The sequence below is a fragment of the Oncorhynchus clarkii genome, chromosome 11 (assembly GCF_045791955.1).
Source record: "Oncorhynchus clarkii lewisi isolate Uvic-CL-2024 chromosome 11, UVic_Ocla_1.0, whole genome shotgun sequence".
Lineage (NCBI taxonomy): Eukaryota > Metazoa > Chordata > Actinopteri > Salmoniformes > Salmonidae > Oncorhynchus > Oncorhynchus clarkii.
Genome location: NC_092157.1, coordinates 22,146,270 through 22,160,281, shown reverse-complemented (window position 1 = coordinate 22,160,281; position 14,012 = coordinate 22,146,270). Strand labels below are relative to the sequence as shown.

The 14,012-nt window shown below is 43.2% G+C and overlaps 1 protein-coding gene across 1 annotated transcript in view; it reads left to right on the top strand.

Annotated features, from left to right (window-relative positions):
• Positions 1-14,012, top strand: part of LOC139420366 (retinal-specific phospholipid-transporting ATPase ABCA4-like) — a 51,648-nt gene that overhangs the window by 5,833 nt on the left and 31,803 nt on the right. The window contains exons 8-11 of the mRNA XM_071170391.1: positions 4,690-4,779; positions 6,456-6,708; positions 7,163-7,302; positions 9,956-10,072. Of these exons, the coding sequence (XP_071026492.1) occupies positions 4,690-4,779; positions 6,456-6,708; positions 7,163-7,302; positions 9,956-10,072 (600 nt within the window). The remainder of the gene's footprint in view (positions 1-4,689; positions 4,780-6,455; positions 6,709-7,162; positions 7,303-9,955; positions 10,073-14,012) is intronic.

Here is a 14,012-nt window from a genome sequence, read left to right as displayed (position 1 = left end):
GATCCAATGTTGACCTAAATGACTAATGATGATAAATACAATCCACCTGTGTGTAAGCAAGTCTCCGTATAAATGCACCTGCACTGTGATAGTCTCAGAGGTCCGTTAAAAGCGCTGAGAGCATCATGAAGAACAAGGAACACACCAGGCAGGTCCGAGATACTGTTGTGAAGAAGTTTAAAGCCGGATTTGGATACAAAAATATTTCCCAAGCTTTAAACATCCCAAGGAGCACTGTGCAAGCGATAATATTGAAATGGAAGGAATATCAGACCACTGCAAATCTACCAAGACCTGGCCGTCCCTCTAAACTTTCAGCTCATACAAGGAGAAGACTGATCAGAGATGCAGCCAAGAGGCCCATGATCACTCTGGATGAACTGCAGAGATCTACAGCTGAGGTGGGAGACTCTGTCCATAGGACAACAATCAGTATATTGCACAAATCTGGCCTTTATGGAAGAGTGGCAAGAAGAAAGCCATTTCTTAAAGATATCAATAAAAAGTGTTGTTTAAAGTTTGCCACAAGCCACCTGGGAGACACACCAAACATGTGGAAGAAGGTGCTCTGGTCAGATGAAACCAGAATTGAACTTTTTGGCAACAATTTGTCTTCCAACAAGACAATGATCCAAAACATAAAGCAAAATCTACAATGGAATGGTTCAAAAATAAACATATCCAGGTGTTAGAATGGCCAAGTCAAAGTCCAGACCTGAATCCAATCGAGAATCTGTGGAAAGAACTGAAAACTGCTGTTCACAAATGCTTTCCATCCAACCTCACTGAGCTTGAGCTGTTTTGCAAAGTTACAGCTGTAATCGCAGCAAAAGGTGGCGCTACAAAGTATTAACTTAAGGGGGCTGAATAATTTTGCACGGCCAATTTTTCAGTTTTTGATTTGTTAAAAAAGTTTGAAATATCCAATAAATGTCGTTCCACTTCATGATTGTGTTTGAAGCCTGAAATGTGGCAAAAGGTCGCAAAGTTCAAGGGGGCCGAATACTTTCGCAAGGCACCGTACCTATGTATATATACCTATGTGTGTATATATATATATATATATGTATATATATATATGCCTTGCAAACCAAGGTCCTGGACTCTACCCTGGATTTTGAATGAACAATTTCCAAATGGTCCAAATATGGAAAAATGCACTATGGCTGCGTTTACACAGGCAGCTCAATTCTGATCTTTTTTCCACTAATTGGTCTTTTGACCAATCACATCAGATCTTTTTCAGAGCTAATCTGATTGTTCAAAAGACCAATTAGCGAGGGGAAATATCAGAATTGGGCTGCCTGTTAAAACGTAGCCTATGTATGCCTTCATCGTATAGCCACATGAAGTCCTCAATCTGTATTATCATACAGTAGTATTCTCTTTTGAATGGACCCTTATGGTCTGTGGCACTGAATATCTGTCACATTTGGGACGCTGCCATCTTGTTTATTTACTTACCAAGTTGGGGGGAGTTGGGGGGAGTTGAGGAGAGTTGGCACCAGTTGGGGTGAGTTGAGGTGAGTTGGCACCAGTTGGGGGGAGTTGAGGAGAGTTGGCACCAGTTGGGGGGAGTTGAGGAGAGCTGGCACCAGTTGGGGAGAGTTGAGGAGAGTTGGCACCAGTTGGGGGGAGTTGAAGAGAGTTGGCACCAGTTGGGGGGAGTTGAGGAGAGTTGGCACCAGTTGGGGGGAGTTGAGGAGAGTTGGCACCAGTTGGGGGGAGTTGAGGAGAGTCATGATGGAATTGCATGTCTTAAAGCAATGTGTATGTTGTAAGTCATCAGTACACATTTCCTCTAACGTTGTACTGCCTAGATACAGACCATTGAATTTCCAAAGGTGACAAATCACTACTGACAAAATTAAACAGGAAAACAACAACCGACTACTGTGTAATGAAACTGAAGTATAATTCATAGTGGAGCTGCAGTAACATTAAAGTATCTGTACATCTATGGTTACAGTACTTCACCTAATATATACTGTACCTGCCATCTACTTTCCCTCTGCATGGTTGAGATAGATTGAGGCAACATACAGTGAGTTGAATGGCCACCGACTGCTCAAGTACCAGTTTTAGGAGAGTATATCAGGTTTTGGGACTTGACCTCTTTCAATAATGAGATTATAGATGCCATGCCTCCCTTCCAGACTAAACCTAAGGGAGCTTTTGCATAATCACCTGTGTTTATGGTCCCATGGTCACGTCCACCACACACACTGTTGGCCCCAATAGGGCTGTGTGTGTGTGTGTGTGTGTGTGTGTGTGTGTGTGTGTGTGTGTGTGTGTGTGTGTGTGTGTGTGTGTGTGTGTGTGTGTGTGTGTGTGTGTGTGTGTGTGTGTGTGTGTGTGTGTGTGTGTGTGTGTCGCTTCTTTGTAACAAGCCCATTAGATCTCACGAGATAGTGAGGAATGTCAGAGAGGAAGGACGTCTTATTTTGGAGTTGTGCGTCGCTGCCGTGCGCGATTTCCTGACCTCTAGCCCATTGTGTTGTGAGCTAGTTAGAAGTTTCCCCAGCTGAAATAGTCCCTGGAAGAAACAGTTACTGGAGATACTGTAGTTTAGGATACAGAAGATGACAACAATGCACTGTTCAGCAGGTTTGGTGCATTCTCTGTTCCTATGTGGGCATAAGGGAATGACGAGCGGATTAGAGGCAATCCGTAATTTCGATTAAGACATTAATGAGCATACAGTATTCAATGATTAGATTTCTCTACAACAGGTTATAGGCTACATGTGCACCACCGTGCTTCTACATCTGCATTGCTTGCTGTATGGGGTTTTAGGCTGATGTAAAAGGGCTTTATAAATACATTTTATTGATTGACCAAGTCAGAACAGTAGGCTATGTTATGAGGGAGAACAGGGACCAAATTATTAGGGTGAGGCACATGGGCTACTAACACCTTACCATACAACAAACACTTAGTATTTTCTTTCTTAGCTACAGTATACATATCTCCCTGGCATATTACATCATTTATGCAGCAGCATAGAATACATTGTGCTGTGCTCACTTGATCAGGAAGGTGGTCCGGCGGTCCTTCTTGTGGCTTCTAGAAAGAGGCCTGAAATCCTGACTTGGAATTCCGAGTTGGATGACCGTTCAAAGTAATGTTTTGTATTTTCCCAGTCAGAGCTAGTTTTATCCAAGCTCCCAGTTGTCTTGAACTCACTGAAGATTTCCCAGTTCTGAGTTTCCAGTTGTTTTTAATGAGGCAGAAGTCATGAGGCACAGCATGGCCAATGCATTCAAACTTTTCTGGACATTTTTCGTGATATCCAATTGGTAGTTACAATCTTGTCTCATCGCTGCAACTCCCCTACGGACTCGACGAAGGTCGAGAGCCAAGCCGCACTGCTTCTTGACACACTGCTCGCTTAACCCGGAAGCCAGACGCACCAATGTGTCGGAGGAAACACTGTCGAACTGACGACAGAAGACAACTTGCAGGCCCCCGGCCCGCCACAAGGAGTTGCTAGAGCACAATGAGGCAAGGACATCCCGGCCCGCCACAAGGAGTTGCTAGAGCACGATGAGACAAGGACATCCCGGCCCGCCACAAGGAGTTGCTAGAGCACGATGAGACAAGGACATCCCGGCCCGCCACAAGGAGTTGCTAGAGCATGATGAGACAAGGACATCCCGGCCCGCCACAAGGAGTTGCTAGAGCACGTTGGGACAAGGACATCCCGGCCCGCCACAAGGAGTTGCTAGAGCACGATGGGACAAGGACATCCCGGCCCGCCACAAGGAGTTGCTAGAGCACGATGGGACAAGGACATCCCGGCCAGCCAAACCCTCTCCTAACCCGGACGACGCTGGGCTAATTGTGCGCTGCATCATGGGTCTCCCGGTCACAGCCAGCTGTGACACAGCCTGAGATCGAACCCAGGGCTGCAGTGGCGCCTTAGTTGATTTTGCGATTTCCAACTTTTTGTGTAATGTTTTTCTCCAATGGCTGATAAATTGTATCTATCATTTCTCTTCATATGACAAGGATTAAAATGGGTTTGCCAGTAGACTGCTAACTTGATGCATAAGCATGACTGCTTGTCTAGCTTGCTACAGTAACTAAGATTTTGAAAGTATGATGTTGACATGATCCAATCCAATCAAAGCTATGGTAGATTGATTTGACGTCATTTTATCTGTGGTCAATGACCTTGAGCCTTTTTGAATGGGCACTTCTAATGTAAATCTATGGCAGCACCCAAGGGGCTTCAATTTTCCAGCTCTACGCATAGATTTTGCAGTGTCCCCATGAGTGACAGAACACTGAGCCAATCACGGTGCAACTAGATAACACTGCCAACTCCATACGCTCCGTATTTTCCTCTGGCTGCCCCACTACCACAGAAAGCACTGAGCTAGGCTGAAACACCTGCATTTTGGAGCTGCCTTACTCAAGAAAGTAAAAAAGAGACCATGTTTGTATTCTGCTTTATGAACTCAATTATTTATTTATTTAACATTGTTTGCAAACTGATATGTGACTCGTATTAATGCCAAAATAACATGCCAAATAGGTACCAAAAAAATTCTAAAATAATATTGTATTTTTTTCTGCTAAACAGGTAGGGCTCAAAACAAGCATCATCCATCTGCCCTGATTGACGCATCGCCACTGTTGGTAAGGACGTGACAGTCATTTTGACAGCTCTTTTCCTCCTTCCAGCTTCCCCGGGTGTTGGATAACCACTCCAGTGGTGTCGACCTACACTTCTGGGCCAGAGTACTCTCTGCCACCTACGAAAAGCTGCGAGAGGTAGGCAAACACACGCGCGCGCACACACAATTCTCTCCGCCGCCTCTAAAACTACCAGAGGTCAACCCTACCACCGTTAGAACCATCATCCATCCCAAAGTTCACCCACCACTATATTTCTATCCCTCAGGAAACCACTGCTTCCTCCCTGCTCGGGTCTTTACGCAAACACAGACGGCAGGGATATCACGAGTGCGTATGAGGAAGGCTAAATCCAGCCCTAATAAACCTTTAGTCTCAACATGGAGCCCCATTCACAGGCTGTGTCCCAAGTGACACCCTAACCCTTACTTTTGACCAGAGTCCTATGGGCAATAGTCAAAAGCAATAATTATAATAATTACATTTGTAGAGCGCATTTACAGACGTGAATCACAAAGCTTTTTACGCATTAGGGTGCCATTTGGGATGCAGAAACAGATAAATCAACAGGCAATCTGTCCGGACAGCTGTAAGTGAGGGTTATAGCACAGGTGAGGGCCTCAGACAAATGTCAAAGGTTGACGGGTCAGGTGGATGACCCCAGGGGAGGTGGTGATTGCAGGGAGAGGAAGGCGGGGGGAGGGCGCAAGAAGACATTCTGCAGAAGTAACATCCTGTTGGTGGGGCCGTCTGGATTCTTGTCTGCCGCCCGGTGACAAAAGACGTGACGCCAGTCGGTCATTTTCAAAGTTCCATTTTTGTCTGGTTCCATAAACCGAACACTGTAGCTGTACAGTAGATAGGCCAGCCAGCTGAGTGGAAACTCTGCCTCAGATATCCCACTGCTCTGTTGGCTAGAACAGAAACTCTCCTTTTCTCTATTTCTGTTCAGTCTAGAAGTGGTGTTAGTTATAGTGTGTGTCTTCCAATGTAGAAGAAACCACCAAAAATATCTTCAAAGGAGTGGAATTCAATCAATCAATCTTCTCTGACATTTCCTTTGTGGTTTTTATGTAAACATTGCAGTGCTGTATCATTGCTGTTGTTTCTATGTAAACACTGTGGTGGTGTCCCATTATTGTGGTTTCTATGTAAACTATGTGGTGCTGTTCCATTACTGTGGTTTCTATGTAAACACTGTGGTGTTGTCCCATTACTGTGGTTTCTATGTAAACACTGGGGTGTTGAACCATTACTGTGGTTTCTATGTAAACACTGTGGTGCTGTCCCATTACTGTGGTTTCTATGTAAACACTGTGGTGCTGTCCCATTACTGTGGTTTCTATGTAAACACTGTGATGCTGTCCCATTACTGTGGTTTCTATGTAAACACTGTAGTGTTGTCCCTTTACTGTGGTTTCTATGTAAACACTGTGGTGCTGTCCCATTACTGTGGTTTCTATGTAAACTATGTGGTGCTGTCCCATTACTGTGGCTGTTTGTTAAGAGTGGTTGTCAGGAGCACTGTAGTACACACTCTCAACACCTCCCCTGGTTCTAATGGGCCCTCAGGGACCTACACTGGACAATCCCTTCTCCCCCCTACAACCCACCCCTCTTCCCTTTGGAATCTCTTTAGTTTGTTGTGATTCATTTAGAGGGAAAACTTTGTTGACAGATGACCTAAAGAACCTAATATGGCTGTACATATCCTTCTATTTGGTCACATTATATAACCCTGTCATACATGATTCAGAGTCATAATTTACATATAGTTTCTAAATAACAATACCCTCCCCAACCTCACCCCCCAGTTGTCAGAGAGGAACAGCTCCAAAGCGCTGTTGGAGGTGATGTCCCCCCTGCTCCAGTCCCAGGTGGGCTCTCCCCCATCTTTCAGACAGCTGATGGGGGATGTGTCCAGCCTGGCGTGTGGCTACATGGAGGGGGGCTTCTCTCGGGTGGCCTCCTTCAACTGGTATGAGGACAACAACTACAAGGCCTTCATGGGGATCAACGATAGCACCCGGGGAGGACAGGGACAGTACACCTACGACCATACCGCCAGTGAGTACTAATACAGTAATGAGCCACTAATATAGTAGCCAGTTTCATTTTAATGAAAAGACAGATAGAGGCAGGGACAGTACACCTACAGTCACACCGCCAGTGGGTCACTGGGTCAGCATTCAGCCCCTCTTCAGCCCCTCTCCTCTGCCGACTACGCCAAATATAGCAGCTGATTGGGAGCAGGAAAGGCATTGCATTTTCCGTATAATTTCATTCGAAATCCAGTGGTATTATGGGACAGGTCGTTTTATCTAGTCTGCTTTACTTGTCTCTTGAGATAAAACAAAAAGAGTATTGCTTGACCTGAGAGTCTTTACCGTTCTCTCCTGTCTTATCCCAAAGTCTGTTCTGATCTGATGCAGGAGTTGGAGTTTAACCCTATCACAGGGTTATAGGTTCTCTCAATCCTCTCTACGTTTCTACAAAAGTTCTGTACTGTCTTATTCCCCAGCTCCGTTCTGTAATGATCTGATGAAGGAGCTAGAGTCCAATCCCATCACCAGGATCATGTGGAGCTCTGTCAAGCCCATGATGATGGGGAAGATCCTCTACGCACCCGACTCCCCAGCCGTCAGAAAGATCATCAGAAACGTAAGGGAGCTACATACGAATGCATTAGGTAGACTAGGGATGATTCACACTATATTATAGCGGAGTCTGCTGGATTTAGTCAATTCATCATTTTAGACTTGGGAAACCAGGTGAGTTAATCAGGAGACAGAAGTGTTAGAAACATGAACATCCATTGCAGATTGTTCAATAGATGGTGACAGACTTGTTAAACAGTCGTCTTCGTTCTGAACACACGGCAGTATTTAGGAATTTGGGAATCAGGGCTTGGCGCTCCGTAGAGTGTTGCTGTATAGACATGTCTGTAAGAAGCCTGTAGGGCCTAGGAGTCACGGCTGGGTGTATCACAATAGGAGCACACATCTGTATCGTCTACTACACATAGTAACCGTGACACACTCCGTTGCCTTGTATTCTCCTCCTCTTGTTATGTAAGCAGAGCCTGACACTGTGAGGGTCACACTCACACGCACGCACACACACATTGACACACAGACACACACGCACACACACACACACCAGCTTCCTCTCCCCCGACCTTTAGTGCCCTCTTTGTCTTCCATTTCCCTCAGATCTGGATGTTAATTGCATGGAAGGGAACTACGGGTTAAGCCATCAGTCTGCTGCACATACCAAAACATGGCCTACACTCTCCCTCATTTCTCCATCCCTTCCTCCTCCAGACCTGATGACCCCCTCCTTGAACTGACCCCTTTTGAGTAGTGTAACTTGGTGGGGGGAAAAAACAAAACCTTTTCTTTTGCCTCATTTGAACATTCTGTCGTAAGTGCCTGTTATGTGCCCCAAAAAATAACAGTGTTGACTGTAACAGGTTTGACGACTAAACCAGCCATGCAGCCCCTTGTGACAGGGGCAATGGAAGTGTCATGTGTGCAACAGGGAGGGGAATTGAGTGCAAGCTTCACAACAACAAAAAAACATTTCTAACCTGACCCTCTATGGGTAACAAGGTTGATGTTTTATGCTCGACCCGCTCAGTTTTCCACCACAAAACACCAGACAATGGCCAAAAAGAGTAGAACCAGCTCACCTGCATGTCTCATTAAAAAAAAATATTTTAAAAAGAATAGGTTGACCTTAAAATGAGGGACAGGTTTTTTTTCCCCCCTCACACTTATTATAGTGGAGATCAAGTTTATAACTTCCCTACCTGGGCTGATGAGACAGTGGATTGCCCAGTCAGATGGAACAGAGTAAATAGGCATTTTAACGTCATAGATTTAGCTTGTGGTTACTTGTGGAATAGACACCGGCTGGAATTATCTTTTGAATCAGCATTCAGGATTTGACCCACCCGTTGTATAACACCCAATAGATATGGGAGTTTATCAAAATTGGGTTTGTTTTCAAATTCTTTGTGGATCTGTGTAATCTGATGGAAATATGTGTCATTAATATGGTCATGCTTTTGGCAAGAGGTTAGGAAGTGCAGCTCAGTTTCCACCTCATGTTGTGGGCAGTGGGCACATAGCCTGTCTTCTCTTGAGAGCCAGGTCTGCCTACAGCGGCCTTTCTCAATAGCAAGGCTATGCTCACTGAGTCTGTACATAGTATTCTGCCACTGTGTACTCTCTGTTTAGGGCCAAGTAGCATTTAAGTTTGCTCAGTTTTTTTTGTTAATTATTTCTAATGTGTCAAGTAATTATCTTTTTATTTTCTCATGATTTGGTAGGGTCTAATTGTGTTGCTGTCCTGGGGCTCTGTGGGGTCTATTTGTGTTTGTGAACAGAGCCCAAGGTTCATCTCTCTGTAGGTGATGGCTTTGTTATGGAAGGTTTGGGAATTGCTTCCTTTTTAAAATTGTATTCATCCTTTATTTAACTAGGCAAGTCAGTATTTACAATGACAGCCTAGGAACAGTGGGTTAACTGCCTTGTTCAGGGGCAGAACGACAGACTTGTACCTTGTCAGCTTGGGTATTCAATCTAGCAACCTTTTGGTTACTGGCCCAACGCTCTAACCACTAAACTGCCCCTTTTAGGTGGTTGTAGAATTTAACGGCTCTTTTCTGGATTTTGATCATTACCGGGTATCGACCTAATTCTGCTCTGCATGCCTTATTTGGTGTTTTACGTGGTACACTGAGGATATTTTTGCAGAATTCTGCATCCAGTCTCAATTTGGTGTTTGATCCTTGAGGCTTCTCTTTGTGGGAACCTGTGGGAACAGGGTGAATCGGTAGCCAAGCTGAATGTGTTCGGCCAATTGTCACCAACCTCATTGTCCCTCATTGTCCCTTTGTCAGCAGAGATCTGAGACACAAGAGGAAGGTGTTTAATTGGGTGTTGCTTTTCCACCCTTTTCCATGCTTTTATCACACGCATTCATGTAAATGCAACAGTCAGCCTCCCTTGGTATGTGTGTACCACAGAACGCTGTAGGACAGGCTATACACATTGTAGAGTATGCTAAATCATAATCGATATCTTTGGTTATTTTCACAGGCAATATAATGTTTGATTGGTATTCAACTAGAAATAGTGTGTGTGTATTCTTGTGCATGTGTAGTGTGTGTGAGTGTGTGTGTCTATGTGTGTCTGTGTGGGTGTTCATACGTGCATATATGCATGCTGCCTGAGCGTACGTGAGTATGTGTGTGTGCTGATATATGTGTGTGCTGATGTGTGTGTGTGTGTGTGTGTGTGTCCTCTAGGCCAACACCACATTTGAGGAGCTGGAGAGGCTGAGGACCATGGGTCGGGCCTGGGAGGAGGTGGGCCCTCAGGTCTGGGCCTTCTTCCAGGACAGCGTTCAGATGAACATGATCAGGGTAAGGAAGGCTACAATCCCATACACTCTATAAACACCAACATGGTACATTCAAACTAACTGAGTCTACAGTCCCATACACTCTATAAACACACTCTATAAACACCAACATGGTCAATTCAAACTAACTGTCATTGTTATCTCAAAATAATCCATTGACCCAATTTTGGTGTGAAATGACATAACTTTAACGTCCCTCCACTCCTGCTATGGTTTTGTCAGAGTTCGGCCTCTATAAGATGTTTAAATAATATCAGCTGTGGCAAACTAAGTTGTATATCGTTACAAATTAGCCCTGTATAAACTATGATATATGTCTGTTTAGTCCTAAATCATTTCCTCCCCCATACCTTTCTCATGAGGGTTCTAGTCTCATGCTGTCCCAAGGCAGAGAGAGCTGGCGTTCCTGTGTAACTTCATGTTCCACTCAATAGCTCTTATCTCCCCTATCTTCTCTGTCTCTCTGTCTCTTTCTCTTTCTCTCTCTCTCTCTCTCTCTCTCTCTCTCTCTCTCTCTCTCTCTCTCTCTCTCTCTCTCTCTCTCTCTCACACTCTCTCTCTCTCATGGGAAACATAGTCTTACATTGCCAAAACAAGTGAATTAAACAATGTTAACGAACAAAAAACAATGTAACATCAACAACAAACATTGCACTCAAATATTTATTCTGGGATTGCACTGTATTATGCCTAATAGATATGGGAGTTTATCAATGTTTAATTTGTTTGCAAATTCTTTGTGGGTCTGTGTGATCTGTGTAAAATATGTGTGTCTAATAAGGTCTTACCGTTGGCAGGAGGAAGTGCAGCTCAGTTTCCACCTCATTTTGTGGACAGTGGGCTGACTATGGCGGCTCTTTCAATAGCAATTTTGGGTCTGTCATAGTGGTCAGGTATTATGTTACGATGTATTCTCTGTTTAGGGCCAGATTTCTGGTTGTAGAATTTAACAGCTCTTTTCTGGATTTTTATAATTAGCAGGTGTAGTCCTAATTCTGCTCTTTATGCATTGTTTGGGGTTTTCCGTTGTACATGGAATATATTTTTTGCAGAATTCTGCATGCAGAGTCTAAACTGGGTATCTGTCGCTATGTGTACATTTTTGGTTGATGAGTGGACCCCAGACCACACAACCATGGGTTCTATAACTGATTGATATAAAAAAATCGGGATATTGAGTTTTATGTTCCTTTTCATGGCATAGAAAGCCCTTCTTGCCTTGTCTCGTAGATCGTTCACAGCCTTGTGGAAGTTACCTGTGGTGTTGATGTTTAGGCCAAAGTAGGTATAATTATTTGTGTGCTCTAGAGCAAACGGTGTCTAGATAGAATTTGTGTTTGTTGTCCTGTTTTTTGGAACACCATTATTTCCCACCCCCCAAGTCTGACAGAATCTGTGCAGAAGATCTCGGTGCTGCTGTCGGCCCTCCCTGATTGGGGACAGAAACAGCAGATCAAATCAAAACTCGAATCAAACTTTATTTGTCACATGTGCCGAATACAACAAGTGTAGACCTTACCGTGAAATGCTAACTTAACCAACAGTGCAGTTCAAGAAGAGTTAAGAAAATATTTACCAAATAAACTAAAGTAAAAAATTATAAGAAGTAACGCAGTGTCGTGTCTTTGGCTATGCCGGATTAAGTGATATGACATCCTATTCAATAAAATAATTTCTCCGTAATTAATATTACCTGATTGAGCTAATCATGTAAATGTTATTAACTATGGAGTCGGGCACCACAAAATAATATTTATAGAGCTGTTATCTTCCGAATAAACTCTTAAAGACCTAGTAATATTTTACATCAATAGCAGTCAATATTAATCGTCATCTTAATTCAGTCTCATCTGAAAGTTGTAAATTCTTGGTTATCTGCACGAACCCTGGCTAACAAGTTGAACCAGCAATATAAAATTGGGTTTAATTATTTATTTACTAAATACCTAACTAATCACACAGAATTACACATACACATAATTAAATCATAACTTGATTACAAATTACGTCATAAAGGAAAACGTCCCTAGCGGGCGGAACAGATATGACAGCTTGTTACACAAAAGAAAAGGGGCTGGGTTTGAGTGAAAGAGCGGGAAGACTGCGTAACAAAGGAAGAAGCTGTGCTATCTTAAATATAGTATCTTATGCATTCTAAATTACCGCCCTTTGGAAAAGGAAAATGCAATAAATATTTACTCTGAGCTGTGCTTCGGTAGGTTGGTGGTAGATGGAAGGCGGTGTTGCCCAACCGAGTTCTTTGAAGAATGTCTCTGGTTGACAATTGGATACGTTATAGTAACGTTGTTGTGTGATAGATGGGATACTCTGTCTGTTCCTTCCTAACCCTCGTTTGCAGCGGCTGTTGCTAACTCAACGGCTAGGAGGTATCACTTCCGTAGTAAATAAGAGTTCAAAGTTCATACCATTCGCAACCAAAGCTCACGCTGATGTTGGCTTCGTTCTGTAGTTATTATCTGAACCATTCTGACATCGGACCGTCGTCCTCACGTTCTCGGAACAGCAGGTTTTATTGTCGTCAAGGGCTACTATAGGAAGGGAGAGGAGGGCGTGTTTGAAAAGTTGTATAGCCCATGTCCCTTCACAGGGGCGGGCCACTGATTGAGCAGAGCCCTATCTTATGAAAACCCAAATCTCACATTTTAGAAGCTAAAATCACATTTCATCCCATCACGAATAATTTCATGTTCAAACATTTAAATTGAACAACAATTCCATGTGAATCCGATAACTGATGTGTAGACTTTCCACTGTAGAGTTTGTCATCTTATCATTGATGAGAATGTCTCAGATGACAACCGAACTGGCATCATATTCATTAAGTACCACCGCATATGTTCAATTGGTCGGATTACCAGAATATAGTTCATTTTCCCCCACCTTCTGATGTCCCATAATCTCTATGTTAACCAATGGTTTTGCAAATGTAACATCTGTAGGGTAGAGAGAGGAAAAAGGGGGGAAGAGGTATTTATGACTGTCATAAACCTACCCCACAGGCCAACATCATGACAACAGTAAATAACAATAAAGAGGCTATATACAGGGGATACCGGAACAGAGTCAGTGTGCTAGGTTGCAGGTTAGTTGAGGTAATTTGTACACGTAGGTTGGGGTGAAGTGACTATGCATAAATAATAAACAGCGAGTAGCAGCAGTGTACAAAACAAATGGGGGGTCAATGTAAATGGATCATCTGCAAACAGTAGACATTTGACTTCAGTCTAGTAGGGTGAGGCCGGGTACTGCAGACTGTTCTAGTGGCCTCGCCAATTCATTGATATAGTGCCCTCTGAAAGTATTCAGACCCCTTGACCTTTTCCACATTAATTAAGGTGTGCAGGGGGTGTATATGTGGTCTGTTGTACAATATTTTGATAAGAAGCCATTATGACATTTTCTCATGACATTGTTTCACTGGGGAAATGTTGGAGTCTGCTGTTGATGATACTGCAGAGGATTTTTCAGAGGTTACTGTTGACGCAGATTCCACGGTAATTATTGGCATTAAATTTGTCTACACTTTTGTGGACTGGAGTGATCAGACCTTGGTTCCAAATTTTGGGGAAGATCAGTGGTGTAAAGTACTTAAGTAAAAATACTTGAAAGTATTACTTAAGTAGTTTTTTGGGGGTATCTGTACTTTACTTTGCTATTTATATTTTTTACAACTTTTACTTTTATTTCAATACATTCCTAAAGAATGTACATTTTAAATACTTAGCAGGACAGGAAAATTGTCTAATTCACATACTTATCAAGATAACATCCTTGGTCATCCTTACTGCCTCTGATCTGGCAGACTCACTAAACACATGCTTTGTTTGTAAATGATGTCAGTGTTGGAGTGTACCCCTGGCTATCCATAAAAAAAATAAGAAAATAAAATGGTGCCGTCTGGTTTGCTTATTGTAAGGAAT